This window comes from Notolepis coatsorum (assembly GCF_963971535.1).
Source record: "Notolepis coatsorum genome assembly, chromosome: 3".
In the NCBI taxonomy this organism is placed as follows: Eukaryota; Metazoa; Chordata; class Actinopteri; order Aulopiformes; family Paralepididae; genus Notolepis; species Notolepis coatsorum.
The window spans coordinates 39,900,094-39,918,152 of NC_140167.1; the positions used below are offsets into that span (position 1 = coordinate 39,900,094).

Here is an 18,059-nt window from a genome sequence, read left to right on the forward strand (position 1 = left end):
ATCCTAGTCAAGGTAAGTGCTATATGCTATCAATCTTGCGTTCCTTGTGATCCGTGTGTGTCCTGTAACGTTACTCCACAACGTATGCCGTTGGTGACGATCGAAGTATAACCCCCCCCCCACACCCTGATGAAACATAATACCGATAATCTAGCGTTTATTTCAGATTGATTGTTGATCCAAGCGAGGAATGGCACACTTCCTAATGAAATGCAATAAAATGCTGTTTAGCAGCGTTTCCTGGGATTACACAGAATTACTCTAAAACTATACTCATAATCACCATGGTATAAAACGGGAATGTATTGATGAAAAAATTATCTGTTTTTTGCATGTTGACCGGAAGAAAATCAATGACAATCTACTATGTTATTAGATCCATAGCTATAATATTTAATATAGTTTTAGCACTGCAAACACCGGCATGTATCCATATTCATTAAAGCGCTGGCACACGGCCCACAGCGACCTCTGGTGAATGGCACTGGATGTGTTAAAGGACCATAGTGTTTTCTGCCTCGATACCTCAGGCTGTTAAGGATTTATTCCCATGATTGAAATCCCAGCCGTTTGCCCTTTTGTAGTAATTTGTGCCAAATAATTACTGCAATAGGTCAGAGTGTATCTGAAAATGTGACAGACTACCTTAAACATATCAAAGAACCCATGAAAGTGGTTATATATTTGATGAGAATACCACACTAACCTCTGAGGCGTCTTTTACATTTGATCTTTTAAACATGCTATTGTGTGTCATCATCACCATAGTGAATGACTCTAGTCTTCTTCCTCCTCCCTCCTCTTTCCCTTCTTCCTCCTATTTTTCACCTCCTGTGCTGCTGCTGATTCAAGGCACGGTAGAGCAACATTCCCGGAAAAGTTTTGACAAAGTTTCAAGGTGCATTCTCAAAATACAATGGAAACCCGTAGCGGTGATGAATCGGCAGCACTCAGGCCTCTTCAAAGCAAGAGTGCCATAGGACTCGCAATATAGCATTTTAGCAGCTTAAAGGGATATAGTTCAGATTTCTGGAACCCTAAGCCCTATTTCTTGCCTCCCAATATCGCACATCTTTCTCAGCACAATCCATGCTGTTCTTCATACTAGGTCCGTAGGACCTTTCCTTAAAGGTCACTTTAAGGAAATAACTGTTGTGGTTCTTGTATAGTATAGTTAGTAATAGCAAGTATAGCATAGGGATATAGAGTAAAACTGTATATAGTAGTGTACGTAGGACCCAGTGTCTTTCATTCGTAGCTAACATTGTATTGCATTTATCTCAGGACTTTTAACATGTCTATTTTATTATCTTCTACTTATTTTATTTACTATTGTATTCTTGTACAATCGAAGCGGGCATGCCACCCACATTCCACTGTATGCCCTGGTATGTATGTGATAAACAAACCTCTTGAATCTTGAATCTTGGATAGTTGACCACAAACCAATACAAAGTCAATGAGGGTCACACTCCTGTCTGTACAAGTAGTAGACTGAGGCTCGCTGAAATCTTGATCTGTGTGCACTGTGGAGTATATTTCGGCGAGCCTCAATCAGCGTACAGACATTGGTTTGTGGTAGGGCTGTCTTAAATGCTTCGAAGCTTCAAAGCTTCGTTCGATGGCACAAGCTTCGAACATTAAAAAAAAAAAAAATCCTTTTAATTTTTTATTTTTACTTCGGTCGGTGTGTGTGTGTGTGCGCGCATGGGGCCATTGGGTGGGGCCGGGGGACAAATACACTGGAGGAAAGTAACCCAGCTCAGCACTGCCCAAATTATATCATCACTATTGCCTGTTTGAAGGATATCATCCTCAAACACATATACACCACCTACACGCCTATTCTCAGTCCTTGCCCCACAATGGTGGAATGAACTACCCACCCCAGTTAGGACAGCCGAATCCTGTCCAATCTTTCGTTGTCGACTAAAGACGCACTTCTTCAACCATTATCTGAAAAAAAAAAAAAAAAAATCTAACCCTAACTAACCTTACTGTCATGCACTTGTCCTAATAAACTAACCTACACTGTAACACGCAACACTTTGATGAATATTGTTACTCAGCTGATAGAGTTGTATCCTTCCTGATGACCTGTCGTACAGAACTTGTAAGTCGCTTTGGATAAAAGCGTCAGCTAAATGACTAAATGTAAATGTAAATGCCTTGTAGAATTCCAAACATGAGAAAGAAAGATACTGGGATGAATAAACAAAATAGGAAATAAAATGTAGAAATTCATGCAATACATAAATAAATATGAATCTCCATATATGAAATAGAACATTTAGATAAGGTGCTACTGAGATGTTTTGGTGAGTTCTTTGTTTTTTTGTGGAAGTAGCCCTTCTTAAAAATGCATGAACATTCACTGATAATTGGTCTGTAGTGGAGTCTACAAGGTCTACATTGCCGGACCATGTAGAATCCGGACCTTGTAGACTGACATAATTCTGTGCATAGTTTAGTCTACACAGGCCATATTTCAAATAATCAAAATCTTACTTCATTCATCTTAAAACATTCTTGATTTGGGGGATTGGTAGTTCCCATGAAATCTGAAGTTGTTCAAACGACAACAGCGATCCACCTTGAATTAAATCACACAGCAGAGTGAAACCTTGTTGGCTGCATCACAGTCACGAAAGGGGCTACTTAATTCATTAATCCAATCCACTTTATTTATAGAGCACATTTAAAAACAACAAAGTTTACCAAGTGCTGTACAAGTCCCACAACATAAGATTAAAAAAAAAAAAAAAAAAATTCAAAGCTTCGAATTAAAATCGAAGCTCGGCCCCGAAGCTTCGATTGCCAAAAAAACCTTCGAAGGTCAGCCCTAGTTTGTGGTCACCTCTCTGGAGCTAGTAAGAGGAATAGCATGGATTGTGCTGAGAAAGGACTCTACCCGATCAACAACATCATTGGTAAATATAGGAAATAGGCCTAGGGTTTAAAAAATCAGAACTATCCCTTTAACTGATGAGAAAACACAGGGACGAATCGTTCCTTATTGGTATGGTTCATGCTACGTGGCAGATTTGACCGTATGATGCCTATTAAAATAACACAAATGCAAAGTTTTTTTTCCAGTGGAGACTGACACTCTTGGCGGGCAGACTAATTTCCTTCTATCTGAGAGTGCCGAGTTTTAATCAACGTGCCGTTCATATTTCCAAGTGTCCTCAAGCATTAAAAGGAAATATTTACACACGCCATTATCACCTACAGTACCAGGCTTGATAATAGCTCACACACATGAAAAAACAGACCATCCTTTCACTGTGAGGAAAAATGTATTTCAGCGTGCAAGCTTTAGACGGATCATTGACTTTTTGGCCCGCATAGAGAGAATGACCCCTGTAAGGCCATGACTGAACTCAGTGCTACTCTCTCTCTCTTCCAACTGTTCTATACGACTTCCTTGAATCTGTGGAACACGTTGGTTCATTTGTACATTTTTGCAAAGAAACTTAAGGCCATGTCCAGACGAAACTGATTTTGGTCGTATCAGTCAAAGTATTTTATCGTATGCAGCACCTTTCATCCACACGGAACTGCGTTCTGGGAGCCTGAATACGCTATTTTCTGAGACCGGCTCCCAGAGTGAGCAAATCTGAAGACGCCCCCCTTGCGTCATCGTCTTTAGAAGCCTATACGCGTCTTTTCCTGAACCGATGACGCGATAGCCCACCTCTCCCTTAACCCGCATGTGCAAACTCAGCCAACATCACAACAACATCTCTCTTAACTCATTGGGCGCCATGCCCGAGTAAAGTCGGGTTATCTCGCCAGCGATTGAGCGCCATACCCAAGTATAGTCGGGTTTTGGCAGTTTTTTCTTTTATTCGATATTTTTTATTCATTACAGGCTTACAGACCTCGGTGTTGCCATAGGAAATCATTCTGAGATCCCGAGAGTGCAATACCGGCCGCATCCTGCTAGGTGGCAGTATCGCCCACCCTTTGAAACCTTATTTCACACTGTCACATCTAATTTCGTCCGGGCGGAGAATTTAGACCAAGCCAAGTAAATCGCTTCATCCGAGCACTTCGAAATGCGTTCAGCACACTTGAGGCATATCTTGTGCCACTTCATGTCAGGGACCCGATCGACATCAATACTGGAAATCGCGATCAGAAAATTGGAATATTTTATTTCCCAGCAAAAATCTAGCTTATTTAACTATCCTGTTTATATGTACCGGTATGTATGGACCCGCCAAAGGAAAGAAATAATGTTTATTTTTATTTTGAATATTTTTTGTTATATGCCGCTGTACAATTGTTTTTGAACAAGAAAAAAATAAGATTGCATGTGTGCATCATTATGGAATGTAACTAAAGTAATGTGCAATAAAAATACTTATAAAATAAAAATAAAAATTGGAATATTCTTTTTGGAATAACCCCGATCAAAGGTAAGGACTATCTGACGTCAATTCCACCTTGATCCTACAATGATTTCATATCGATCCAGTCCATCAATATGTAGTATTCAAAACTAATGCCGTTGCTGGCGATCAAAGCATCAAAAGACGACCCCCCCCCCTTTCATGCATTCATGATGAAACATACCTATTATATACCTTTTGATTTGGATATAGTAGCGTGTCCAGGCGAGCAACGCAAATGCGTTTAGCATTCACATATCGCTCCATAACACAGTTACCAGGAATTAGCCAGGATCACTCTGCCTGGCTTCTTCCCCTCAGCCGCCAGGCTGATCAATGCCTCAGGTCCCCCCCCCCCCCCCCCTCGGTACCCCCCCATGCCCCCAAGTGACACTGGCACAATGACACTGTCTGCACTGCACTAGTCCGTACGGGATCTCTGCACTCTTCACTTTATATATATATGTATTTTATTTATTGATTAATCCCCCACTGCACTGTTTCGTTTCTTGTCTGTGTTGGTGTTGTTTACTGTGAAAAAAGAAAAAAAAGAAAAATGCATACACTGTATCGCTGCATCAATTACCAATGTGTTTTACACAAATGGCTCAATAAAGGAATCTGAATCTGAATCTGAAACTATACAATATTCACACGTGAACGTATACATGAAAAAAGTTATTATTATTATATCGAGTACCGATTCTGTAACATTGGTCCACTATCGGCTCTGTGGTTAGAATGTTGTTACCCAACAGAGATTTTGGGTAACAACATTCTAACCACAGAGCCGATAGTGGACCAATGTTACAGAATCGGTACTCGAGAACAAAGAGGCAACGGTCCAAGAGTCATCATTGTTACTCTGCGCAAGACGGCAATAAGAGATGACATCATCAGAGTTGCACGCAACCAAAGGGGGAAACTGAAATATACAACAGCAGTACTTTGTTTATGTGTGTTTAAAAAAAAAAAAATTATTATTTTTCACATGTTGAACGATAGTTAATGTCAAATGAGCCATAGTTGTCTCCATAGCTATAATATAGAATATAGATATAGCCCTGCAAACACTGTGACGCACAGTGAAAATCCCTATCTTTTACAGCGGTGGCCCATTGAGTACAAGGATAACTAGACAATTCCGCGTGGGGGAAATTGTGAAAGTGTGGGTGACGCCTGTGCACCGCCGGCCAACGGGATAGGGTCTCTATGACAAACGGTTCAAAAGATACAAAAAGGGGGAGGAGCCAAACTATGGGCATGGTCAACATAGACCAATGAAAGAGGACATCCCAATGGCACAACCTCCCGAAAAATTTAAACATTTTATATGTTTTATTTTTCATTAAAAAAAAAATTCCAGAAAAAGTCAAAGTTGTTTTTCAGTCCCATTTCGGGGAAAGTGGTCCAGGGTGGTTGCATCTGGAGTACTGGCCCCCTTTTTAGAAATCAGACTAAGTGTTGAGCTCCAGGCTCTGTTTTTTAAAAATTTTCTGGAAAAAATAATCTTTTATGAAAAAAAATATATATAAAAAAAAACGTATTAAAAAAAAAAACTTCTGAGTTAAAAAAAAAATTCTGGACTAAGGGGGTGTGGCCTAAGGGGGTGTGGTCTAAGGATCGGGGGAGTGGTCAACATCGACCAATGAAAGAGGATATCCCTACCGAGTACAATGGGACAACCCGCAAGTCTCTACGACAAACGGTTCAAGAGATACACTGAGGGGGTGTGGCCTAAGGGACCGTGGTCTACGGATCGGGGGAGTGGTCAACATCGACCAATGAAAGAGGATATCCCTACCGAGTCCAATGGCATAACCCGCAAGTAGGGCTGGGCGATAAAACGATAACGATAACTATCGCGATAAATTATTTCCTCGAAATAAACATGAAACGTGGTCGCAAAGTTTCGATATATCGATTTTCCAAGCTTGGCTCCGTTCAGCCTCGGCTCAACACACTCACTAACAACAACCAGCGTTACGTGATGACGTACTTACGCACAACAGCTAACAACCAATCAGTGAAGGAGATGGCCGAGACCCGGAAGGAGGTAGGACTCACTCAACAACAAGGCTTGCTAGGCTAATTAGCTTGCACGGCATTGTTTTATATATTTACGTGCCGAGTATGTGTGTGTTTTGAATTCTGAGGCCACGTTTATGGTAGTGTGGGATATACAGTGGACGCCGTTTCAATATATTGTGGCGGAAGAGAGTATTTTAGTGTCATATTTAGCACATTGTCATGGAATACTCCGCTTAGAACCAACAGGCTGGCTAGGATAACTAGCTTGCACGGCACTGTTTTATATATTTACGTGCCGAGTATGTGTGTGTTTTGAATTCTGAGGCCACGTTTATGGTAGTGTGGGATATACAGTGGACGTCGTTTCAATATATTGTGGCGGAAGAGAGTATTTTAGTGTCATATTTATTGTCATGAGATACTCCGCTTGTCGGCTAACGTGCGCAGACTGATGACGACATCAACTCGACTTGAGACATTCGCAGCAGCATAAGAAGTTAATTAAACTTGACGGACATTATATCGACGATAATTATCGATATCGAATTATATGAAAATAATTTTATCATTTTATCGCGATAACGTTTTTGGTCATATCGCCCAGCCCTACCCGCAAGTATCTATGACAAACGGTTCAAGAGATACACTGAGGGGGTGTGGCCTATGGGGGCGTGGTCTAAGGAGCGGGGGAGTGGTCAACATCGACCAATTAAAGAGGATATCCCTACCGAGTCCAATGGCACAACCCGCAAGTCTCTATGACAAACGGTTCAAGAGATACACTGAGGGGGTGTGGCCTATGGAGGCGTGGTCTAAGGATCGGGGGAGTGGTCAACATCGACCAATGAAAGAGGATATCCCCACGGAGTACAATGGGTCAACATAGACCAATGAATGAGGACATCCCTACTGAGTACAATGACACAACCCGCAAGACACAAGCAATTCAGTACTGCTACACAGTAGGGATGTGCATCTCCTCACTGAGGCCGATGCGATGTGCATCTCGATACGGTGCCAACGATACGATACATTAACGATACATTTGAAGCACCGGGCGATGCGATGCGATATGATTCACCCCCTGTTGAGATACGATTCGATACGATTTGATTCAACATAATGCGATTCGGGGCGATACAATGCGATTCAACACGATGCAAAATAATAATAATAATAAATGATACAATTTTATGGTATGACAGAGGATTTGGTTGTATTCCTTATATGCAGCTTATATTATTATTAAAAATAAAAGAATCTACTGTAAGACAATTTATATAAAAACTCTTGGGTGCCTAAGAAGACTTTTGCATAAACTGTCTTTTCTATCCACTTTAGCTAAAAACACACGAGAGAGAGAGAGAGAGAGAGAGAGCCCCTCCCCGTCTGAGCGGCCGTCGACAGTTGATGATGTCACACACTAGACTAGGTCACTAGGATGCGCCGTCTATACTTTCCGACCGTAGCATTATGTCAACAACACGGAGCCAGGCTGGATGGATTGCATGAAGCGATATAATTAAGAAATGAATAACTAATAAATGTGAAGTTATCTTTGAACCCCTGTTGTCAAGCGTCTTCAATATACACCCCCCCCTCCTCACTAATGTTACTGGTGTTGCAGAGTCACTTTAGTCAGACACTAGTTTAGCGTTAGCTGAACGGCTAACTGGCGTTAGCCAGAGGCTACTAGCGTTAGCATGTTGAGCAATTCTATTCATGTCTCCTCGACTTCCACTGTTTGTTGATAACTGTGACGCGGCTCTCGCCTTATGTAGTAGCAAAGCAATAGTATCTGCTGTGTGTGTGTGTGCAGTCACAGTGCACTGCTGACAAGTGGATGAGAGGAAATTATATCAATGCATCGGTTTTTGACCGATGCAAAGACGCTACAACAAGATGCATCGCGAGTTCAGCCTGACATTTTGCCGACGCTGACTTATTCCACCGGTGCACTTGCATCGTGAACGTGTATGCCGGCGCACCGATGCAAATCGATGAATCGTCACATGTCACATCACTACTACACAGAGGGGCGATTAAGGGTTAACTCCATGAGAGGTCATTGGCAGGTCAGCTGTAGCCATGAGCCACACACCTGTTACTTAATTAGGCACGAATGACTTGCACTTTCGATCCAATGCATTTCAATGAGGGCAGACTCATGGCTGCATTCTCACGATGATTAAAAGCAAACGATAAGAGATGAAGCGTTTTTATGAGCACTTCAAGGAGTATGTGAAGGGTTGTGTGCGATATTGTGGCATTCCGTCGACAACACAAGGGGGGAAAAGCGATAAAACCAGCCTTTTCTTAGAGTGGGAACACATTGGTGTCTATGGGGAGGAGAACCTTCAAAGAAATGGTCATCAGTTGAGATAGAAATGTCCAATTCCATTTATTTTTATTTTGTGAGCGAGGCGACAGCCGTGTCATCGTTTTGATGTGTTTTCTTTTTCTATGTCCAAAATTGAGATCACTGTCGCAATTTACCCAAGGTGGTGGGAAAAAATGTCACCTCCTCCACTCTAACTTGCCATTCATTCCCAATGGGACCGAAATTTTCCCGTTTAAAGTCGATTCGTAGCCTAACGGTGCGGTGAAACTTTCCGAAAAGTAATAGGCACTCGAGTTTTTGCAAGCCGGTCGTTTTGATACCTTTCACGTGTATGGGGCGCGAACGCTCTGGCAGGAATTTTGTTGGCAAAATCGGCGGAATAAAGAATAAAGAGTAAAGAATAGTATAGATTCTAATAGTGTGGGTTGCAACCTGGCTTCGCCAGGTCACCCACACTAACTAAAACGGCTGGCGCTGAAAGTGTTAATCCGCATGCGCAAACCCAGCCAACAAAAGAAACATGATACATATATGTCCAGATATGTCCTGGTTAGAAGTTTTTATTCAACACCAGGAGGCTACTGTGATTAAATACACAATACGATTAGGGCTGTCTTAAATACTTCGAAGCTTCGTTCGATGGCACAAGCGTCAAACATAAAAAAATAATCGAAGTTAAATTTTTTATTTTTTATTTTTTTTACTTCGATTTGTGTGTGTGTGTGCATGGGGCCATTGGGTGGGGCGCATCTCTACATTTCGTAGCCGCATTTCTGCAGACCCCTCTCTGATTGGTTGAACTCCATTTCTGCAGACCCCTCTCTGATTGGTTGAGCGAAGCCCCTCTCTGATTGGTTTAGCTCGTCACGCAGTAAAAGGCGGATGTAATGTTATCATATCAATCGCGTATAACGTTATTTCGCGTGACTTCGCGGTTTATTCATAACGTTATGCACATTTCACAACACAGCCAGCTGTCAGAAACTGTACATTGTAACGTTATGTTATTTCGCGGCCTGCCCATTTGATGTTCCCAAATCATATTCAGAAAGTATCACAGAGACTTCTATTGACCAAGGAATTAGTTATTATTAGTAAGACACAACATTTCCGTAGCAATTGACCACCAGACTCTTTCTCTTAAGGCATTAACTGGGTTAATTAATATAAATGTTATATTGTAACTGTCTAGTTACACATTGGTTCTGAAACATGTATGTTCCAGGCTGCAATTAAAACTTTGAATCTGAGAGAGCTCTGGTCAGCGAAGCCGGCGAGCGATTATTATTGGTTTTTAATGACAAACCAATTACATAAGCCTATCCAACATATGTGTAAAGGCAAACACAACATATTCCAGTTAACGGTATATTTTTTTAATGATTCGTTATGGCCTAATCAATACTTCCATGCGTATAAATTGCGTTCGCAACCTCCATGTTTTGGGGCTATTCATCAGAAAACTCGGATCCGGGATTCGGCTCCCATCCGTCGGGCAAGAACTGTGGGTTTTCAGCCTCTCTCTCTGGAGCTTAACGGAGTTTTGACTCCTGGCTAGAGGAGCTTGTCGCAGCTCATGCGCATGCGCGCGCTCGGCCAATCAGAGAGGGGTCTGCAGAAATGCGGCTACGAAATGTAGAGACGCGGGTGGGGCCGGGGGACAAATAAACTTGAGGAAAGTAACCCAGCTCAGCACTGCCCAAATTATATCATCACTATTGCCTGTTTGAAGGATATCATCCTCAAACACATATACACCTACATGCCTTGTAGAATTCCACACATAAGAAAGAAAGATACTGGGGGAGCTCCAGTAGCTCACCATGTACCTCGACGCGAAAGCGTCGGGGAATACCATGCTGCGTCACGGATCTGGTTGACTCCGAGTTCGATTCCCGGACCCGCCGTCATTTGCCGAATGTCTTCCCCTGTTCTCCCTCCCGTTTCACCCTGCATCTGTCGGTCATGCTTGACCAGAAAAGCGAAAAACGCTAAAAAGAAATGAAGTTTAAAAAAAAAGAAAAAAAAAAAAAAAAGGGATACTGGGATGAATAAACAAAATAGGAAATAAAATGTAGAAATGCATGCAATACATAAATAAATATGAATCTCCATATATGAAATAGAACATTTAGATAAGGTGCTACTGAGATGTTTTGGTGAGTTCTTTGTTTTTTTGTGGAAGTAGCCCTTCTTAAAAATGCATGAACATTCACTGATAATTGGTCTGTAGTGGAGTCTACAAGGTCTACATTGCCGGACCATGTAGAATCCGGACCTTGTAGACTGACATAATTCTGTGCATAGTTTAGTCTACACAGGCCATATTTCAAATAATCAAAACTTCATTCATCTTAAACATTCTTGATTTGGGCGATTGGTAGTTCCCATGAAATCTGAAGTTGTTCAAACTACAACAGCGATCCACCTTGAAGTAAATCACACAGCCGAGTGAAACCTTGTTGGCTGCGTCACAGTCATGAAAGGGGCTACTTAATTAATTAATCCAATCCACTTTATTTATAGAGTACATTTAAAAACAACAAAGTTTACCAAAGTGCTGTACAAGTCCCACAACAATTTTTTTTAAGCTTCGAATTAAAATCGAAGCTCGGCCCCGAAGCTTCGATTGCCAAAAAAAGCTTCGAAGGTCAGCCCTAGATACGATACTAGCTAGAGATTAGAGATTCTGAAAACCCAAATAAGATAGCTAAGTAGCCAAGCACATAGACTGTTCCATAGCATACACCTTCAGTTGATCATGACAAATCCTCTCTTACCTTGACGATTAAAAAGCCTCCATAATTTAGTAAATAGTATTCCCATGGCTGGTGTTGAGATTTTACGATGCCAGCTTGTGAGAATTCGTTGTAGCCAGCCAGCTAGCGTTGATGCTATTCAATGCTATCAACATTAGCACTAACATAACGTTACCCAAATAACGTTAATGCCAATTAATTAATTTAGCTAACGCTAAACTAGTGTCTAACTAAAGTGACTCTGCAACACCAGTAACATTAGTGAGGAGGGGGGGGGGGGGGTATATTGAAGACGCTTGACAACAGGGGTTCAAAGATAACTTCACATTTATTGGTTATTAATTTCTTAATTATATCGCTTCATGCAATCCATCCAGCCTGGCTCCGTGTTGTTGACATAATGCTACGGTCGGAAAGTATAGACGGCGCATCCTAGTGACCTAGTCTAGTGTGTGACATCATCAACTGTCGACGGCCGCTCAGACGGGGAGGGGCTCTCTCTCTCTCTCTCTCTCTCTCTCTCTCTCTCTCTCTCTCGTGTGTTTTTAGCTAAAGTGGATAGAAAAGACAGTTTATGCAAAAGTCTTCTTAGGCACCCAAGAGTTTTTATATAAATTGTCTTACAGTAGATTCTTTTATTTTTTATAATAATATAAGCTGCATATAAGGAATACAACCAAATCCTCTGTCATACCATAAAATTGTATTATTTATTATTATTATTATTTTGCATCGTGTTGTATCGCGGGTTGTGCCATTGGACTCGGTAGGGATATCCTCTTTCATTGGTCGATGTTGACCACTCCCCCGATCCTTAGACCACGCCCCCATAGTTAATTTATTAACATAGCTACAACACACAGTAACATCATCATTCATGGTTTACAATGCACGGGTGGAGCTAGTCCAAAGGACTGGACACAGAGACAAGTTAAACATCAATCAATTAATTTAATACAACAGTTCAAGCTGCCTCCGATAGCCACAGGGCTATTATATTATATACGGCTTTGACGCGCTCTCTCTCTCCTGCCGATTAAAATCAGCAGCTCTTCCTCCTCCTCCTCCTTGTGTAGCTGCATTTGCGCCACAGTGTGTGTCTCTGGAAACTAGCGTCAGCTCAAAAGTACAGAACCGGACAACACAAGTTACTCCGCTAGCGAAAACAACGATAACACTTCCAGTCGGGGGGTTTCAAAATAAAAGAGCGACGTCTAAAACAGGAAAGGCATTTATTTTGTACATTTGTGGCCCGCACTTATTTCTTGAGACGATTTCGTTTTTACGGAAAACTTTTAAAAAATGAAAATGAAATGAAAACTAAAAAGATCGGAGCCGTCTTCATCTGGACAAGGCCCTTTGTTTCCAGCACCTTTCTTCCCTTGTATTGGAACACACAGTATTTGGTGGGTGTAGCACACAAACACTTTAAAACTGGGCAGTACATCGGCAGTGTTCTTGGCTTCAAAAAGCTCACCTAATTGATTAATTAATTATTGCTTATGTCCCCCTTCTGACATCACGAAGGGTCATTCTAAACCTCTTATTTAGTTAATCTGAAGACATCAAAGCCTGGCCGCTAATGGAGTATTTATCCGATTTTGACATTTCAGACCGCCAAAGCCATACGGGTAAAACAACTAGGGATGTCCGATATTATCGGCCTACCGATATTGGCATTAAAATGTGATATCGAAAATTATCGGTATCGGTCGGTTTTCAAAAAAAAGAATATATATTTTTTTTACATTTATTTAACCTTTATTTACCCAGGCAAGCAAGTAAGAACAAATTATGATTTTATTTATTGTCAAAAGTATGCATAATGTTGTGTTAATTCCACAACAAGAGATATGTAATGTTAATTACCTGAAATTATTCCGTTTTGGGGGGGGGGGGGGGGGCCTGCATATATCGGTATCCGTTGATATCGGAAATTAAGAGTTGGACAATATCGGTATATCGGTAAAAAAAACAATATCGAACATCCCTATAAAAAAACTAGGGCTGTCAGTTTATCGCGTTAATTAGATTAATTAATTACACAGCAAATTATCGCGTTATGAAAATTAACTCAAAATTAATTACAAAAAAAAAGATTTTTTTTTTTTTTTTTTTTTTAATAACTTTTTTTTATCTCATTCATTCCATAAGAACGTAGAATACACATTACAGACTTTTTTTTATATGGTCCATTTGCATGTTCTTGGTATCTGATTCTAGGGACATCTATGGATCTCAGGGAATGTATTCCCAGTGTCCGAAATACTGTGTCTGTTACTAGGCTTGAGTAAATTGTAATGAACCAAATGAGAATATCAATAATTTTTTTTTTATCTTTGACTGTGAATAACACTATGCTCAAATTGACCAGACCTGAAAAATCTAAGCAAATTAATAGATGGAAGATGATTAAACAGAAAGTTTTGTAGATACTGTACTGAATTCTGCCATCCGGACACATGCAATTTGAAATATGATTATAGAATATAGAATATCAGGCATAAAATGGTTATGCGATTAAAATGCGATTAATTAGATTAATTAATTACAAATCCTGTAATTAATTAGATTAATTTTTTTAATCGCCTGACAGCACTAAAAAAAACCATTTGTCCCTTTGCATGTTTCCCCTCAGATGTGAGAACTGCGTGGAGATGCTGTTTGTCCGCGGCTCGGGGAACTGCGTGCAGTGCGACACGCCCCTGAGGAAGAGCAACTTCCGCGTGCAGCTCTTCGAAGATCCCACCGTCGACAAGGAGGTGGAGATCCGTAAGAAGGTTCTGAAGATGTGAGTGGGTAGAGAGGGGTGTGTCTGTGTGTGTGTGTGTGTGTGTGTTCACATCCCTCCTCCCACTCCTTAAGCCGTCTTTGTCTTTGTCATTACAGTGTTTGTTTTGTAGACAAATACTCTCCCCGGGGAGGGGGGCTCAAATGGGAAGGCTCTTTCCCTGCCAGCTTTTTACTTCTCAGCCCCTCCCTGCTATCTCTCAACCTCTCATCAGATCTTTAATAGCCCTGTAATTGACATCTAATGTGTGTGTGTGTGTGTGTGTGTGTGTGTGTGTGTGTGTGTGTGTGTGTGTGTGTGTGTGTGTGTGTGTGTGTGTGCGTGCACGCGCAGGCCTTGACATTATAAATGTTTGATTTAATGGACACTATGAATGTCAGTGGCACGTTTGCTTCCATCAAATACTATTTGTATGCTAACATAACCCCCCACCCCCTCCCTCCCTCCCCCCCTCCCTACACAGATACAACAAGAGAGACTTTGACTTTCCCAGTTTGAAAGAGTACAATGACTACCTGGAGCAACTGGAGGACACAGGTGAGCCGGGCCTCGGGCCAGGGCGGAGGGGATGGAGGGGCGCTATTGATTTCTCCCTGGCTCCGGCTGCTCGGGGGGGATGTTTTACAGGCAGCGGTGCCAGCCAGGGTCATGGATCAGGGAGAAGCCCTGCCAACACTCGCACATCTTTCACTGACTGCGTCCCGTGAGACAACGGGCTGGAACACACCGGTGGCCCAACGCAGTTTTAATTAATCCGTGTGCACGGGCATAGCTAGAATCTTCAGTGGTGATATTATGTGCAGGGCTGGTGGGGCTTGTGCCAGTGTTTTGATGGAGTCATGCAGTGTATAATCCGACCTACAACATAGACTAGTGTCTGTCATGTAGAGTGTATAACAGACTGTCTGTCATGTAGAGTGTATAGCAGACGGTCTGTCATGTAGAGTGTATAGCAGACGGTCTGTCATGTAGAGTGTATAACAGACTGTCTGTCATGTAGAGTGTATAGCAGACGGTCTGCCATGTAGAGTGTATAACAGACTGTCTGTCATGTAGAGTGTATAGCAGACGGTCTGTCATGTAGAGTGTATAACAGACGGTCTGTCATGTAGAGTGTATAACAGACTGTCTGACATGTAGAGTGTATAGCAGACGGTCTGTCATGTAGAGTGTATAGCAGACTGTCTGTCATGTAGAGTGTATAACAGACTGTCTGTCATGTAGAGTGTATAGCAGACGGTCTGTCATGTAGAGTGTATAACAGACTGTCTGTCATGTAGAGTGTATAGCAGACGGTCTGTCATGTAGAGTGTATAACAGACTGTCTGTCATGTAGAGTGTATAACAGACTGTCTGGCATGTAGAGTGTATAACAGACTGTCTGTCATGTAGAGTGTATAGCAGACGGTCTGTCATGTAGAGTGTATAGCAGACGGTCTGTCATGTAGAGTGTATAGCAGACGGTCTGTCATGTAGAGTGTATAGCAGACTGTCTGTCATGTAGAGTGTATAACAGACTGTCTGTCATGTAGAGTGTATAACAGACTGTCTGTCATGTAGAGTGTATAACAGACTGTCTGTCATGTAGAGTGTATAGCAGACGGTCTGTCATGTAGAGTGTATAGCAGACGGTCTGTCATGTAGAGTGTATAGCAGACTGTCTGACATGTAGAGTGTATAGCAGACGGTCTGTCATGTAGAGTGTATAGCAGACGGTCTGTCATGTAGAGTGTATAGCAGACGGTCTGTCATGTAGAGTGTATAGCAGACGGTCTGTCATGTAGAGTGTATAACAGACGGTCTGTTATGTAGAGTGTATAGCAGACTGTCTGACATGTAGAGTGTATGCTGTATAGCAGACGGTCTGTCATGTAGAGTGTATAACAGACGGTCTGTCATGTAGAGTGTATAGCAGACTGTCTCATGTAGAGTGTATAGCAGACTGTCTGTTATGTTGAGCGTATAACATTGGCTGACTGTGTCTGTTATGTTACAGTATATAACCTGACCAACAACATTGATGTGGAGAGCACCAAGCAGGTGATGGAGCAGTACCAGAGAGAGAACCGCGAAGTCATACAGAGGAACAAGGTCAAGCTGGTATGTATGTGTTTTATGGGTTTACCTGAAGTGTGTTCCACATGCATTCTACCTGTCTCACACACACACACACACACACACACACACACACACACACACACACACACACACACACACACACACACACACACACACACACACACACACACACACACACACACACACACACACACACACCCTTTCACCCACGCCACCCTTTCACCCATATTCCTCTTTGTCTGTCTGTCTTTTTCTCCTTTCTATCTCTCTATTTCTATATCTCTCTCTCTCTCTTTCTTTCTCCCTCCCTCTCTCTCTCTGCCCAGACGCGGGGAGCAGGAGGAGTTGGAGGAGCTGTTGATACTCGAGCAGCAGGGCAATGAGCAGCGACGTCTGGACTTGCTTCAGGAGGAGCAGAGACAACTGCAGGCCAAGAGGAAGAGCAAGCAGGCTCTACTGGATGAACTGGTGAGATGCCTTCCCTCCCTTCTTCCTCATTCGTCCATCACAGTTGGATGACCACGGAGCGTCTCATTGTGTTTGTGCCGAACAGACCAGTCTGAGCCTGGAACTCTCTGTGGCACACTGGGTGGACCAGGGAGAATGTAGAGCTCTGAGGCCACTAGTCTGCACGCACACACGCACGCTCTCTCGTACTCACAATTGTGTCTCGGCAGGTGAGGGGAAGTTGAGTAGTGTGAAGTAATGATGACACAGATCGACAGATGTACTACTGTATGTGTGATTGCCACACACAAACACACGGGGGTGGAGAGAGAGAGACAAACACATGGGGATGGAGAGAGAGAGACACACACACAGGGCGGAGAGAGAGAGAGACAAACACGGGGGTGGAGAGAGAGACAAACACACGGGGGTGGAGAGAGAGACACAAACACACGGGGGTGGAGAGAGAGACAAACACATGGGGATGGAGAGAGAGACACACACACACAGGGCGGAGAGAGAGAGAGACAAAACACGGGGGTGGAGAGAGAGACAAACACACGGGGGTGGAGAGAGAGACACACACACACGGGGCGGAGAGAGAGAGACACACGGGGGTGGAGAGAGAGAGAGACACACACACACGGGGCGGAGAGAGAGAGACACACGGGGGTGGAGAGAGAGAGAGAGACACACACACAGGGTGGAGAGAGAGAGACAAACACACGGGGTGGAGAGAGAGACACACACACACGGGGCGGAGAGAGACACACACACAGGGCGGAGAGAGAGAGAGACAAACACGGGGGTGGAGAGAGAGACAAACACACGGGGGTGGAGAGAGAGACACACACACGGGGCGGAGAGAGAGAGACACACGGGGTGGAGAGAGAGAGAGACACACACACACAGGGCGGAGAGAGAGACAAACACACGGGGGTGGAGAGAGAGACACACACACACACAGGGCGGAGAGAGAGAGACACACGGGGGTGGAGAGAGAGAGACACACACACACAGGACGGAGAGAGAGACAAACACACGGGGGTGGAGAGAGAGAAACACACACACGGGGCGAAGAGAGCAACAAACACACGGGCGGAGAGAGACACACACACATGGGGCGGAGAGAGAGACAAACACACGGGGTGGAGAGAGAGGACACACACACACGGGCGGAGAGAGAGACAAACACACGGGCGGAGAGAGAGACA

At 42.9% G+C, this 18,059-nt stretch overlaps 1 protein-coding gene across 1 annotated transcript in view; it reads left to right on the top strand.

Moving 5' to 3' along the window:
* The window catches only part of mnat1 (MNAT1 component of CDK activating kinase), an 86,618-nt gene that overhangs the window by 6,260 nt on the left and 62,299 nt on the right, over positions 1-18,059 (top strand). The window contains 5 exon segments of the mRNA XM_084309923.1: positions 14,167-14,319; positions 14,783-14,856; positions 16,316-16,419; positions 16,725-16,730; positions 16,732-16,866. Of these exon segments, the coding sequence (XP_084166049.1) occupies positions 14,167-14,319; positions 14,783-14,856; positions 16,316-16,419; positions 16,725-16,730; positions 16,732-16,866 (472 nt within the window).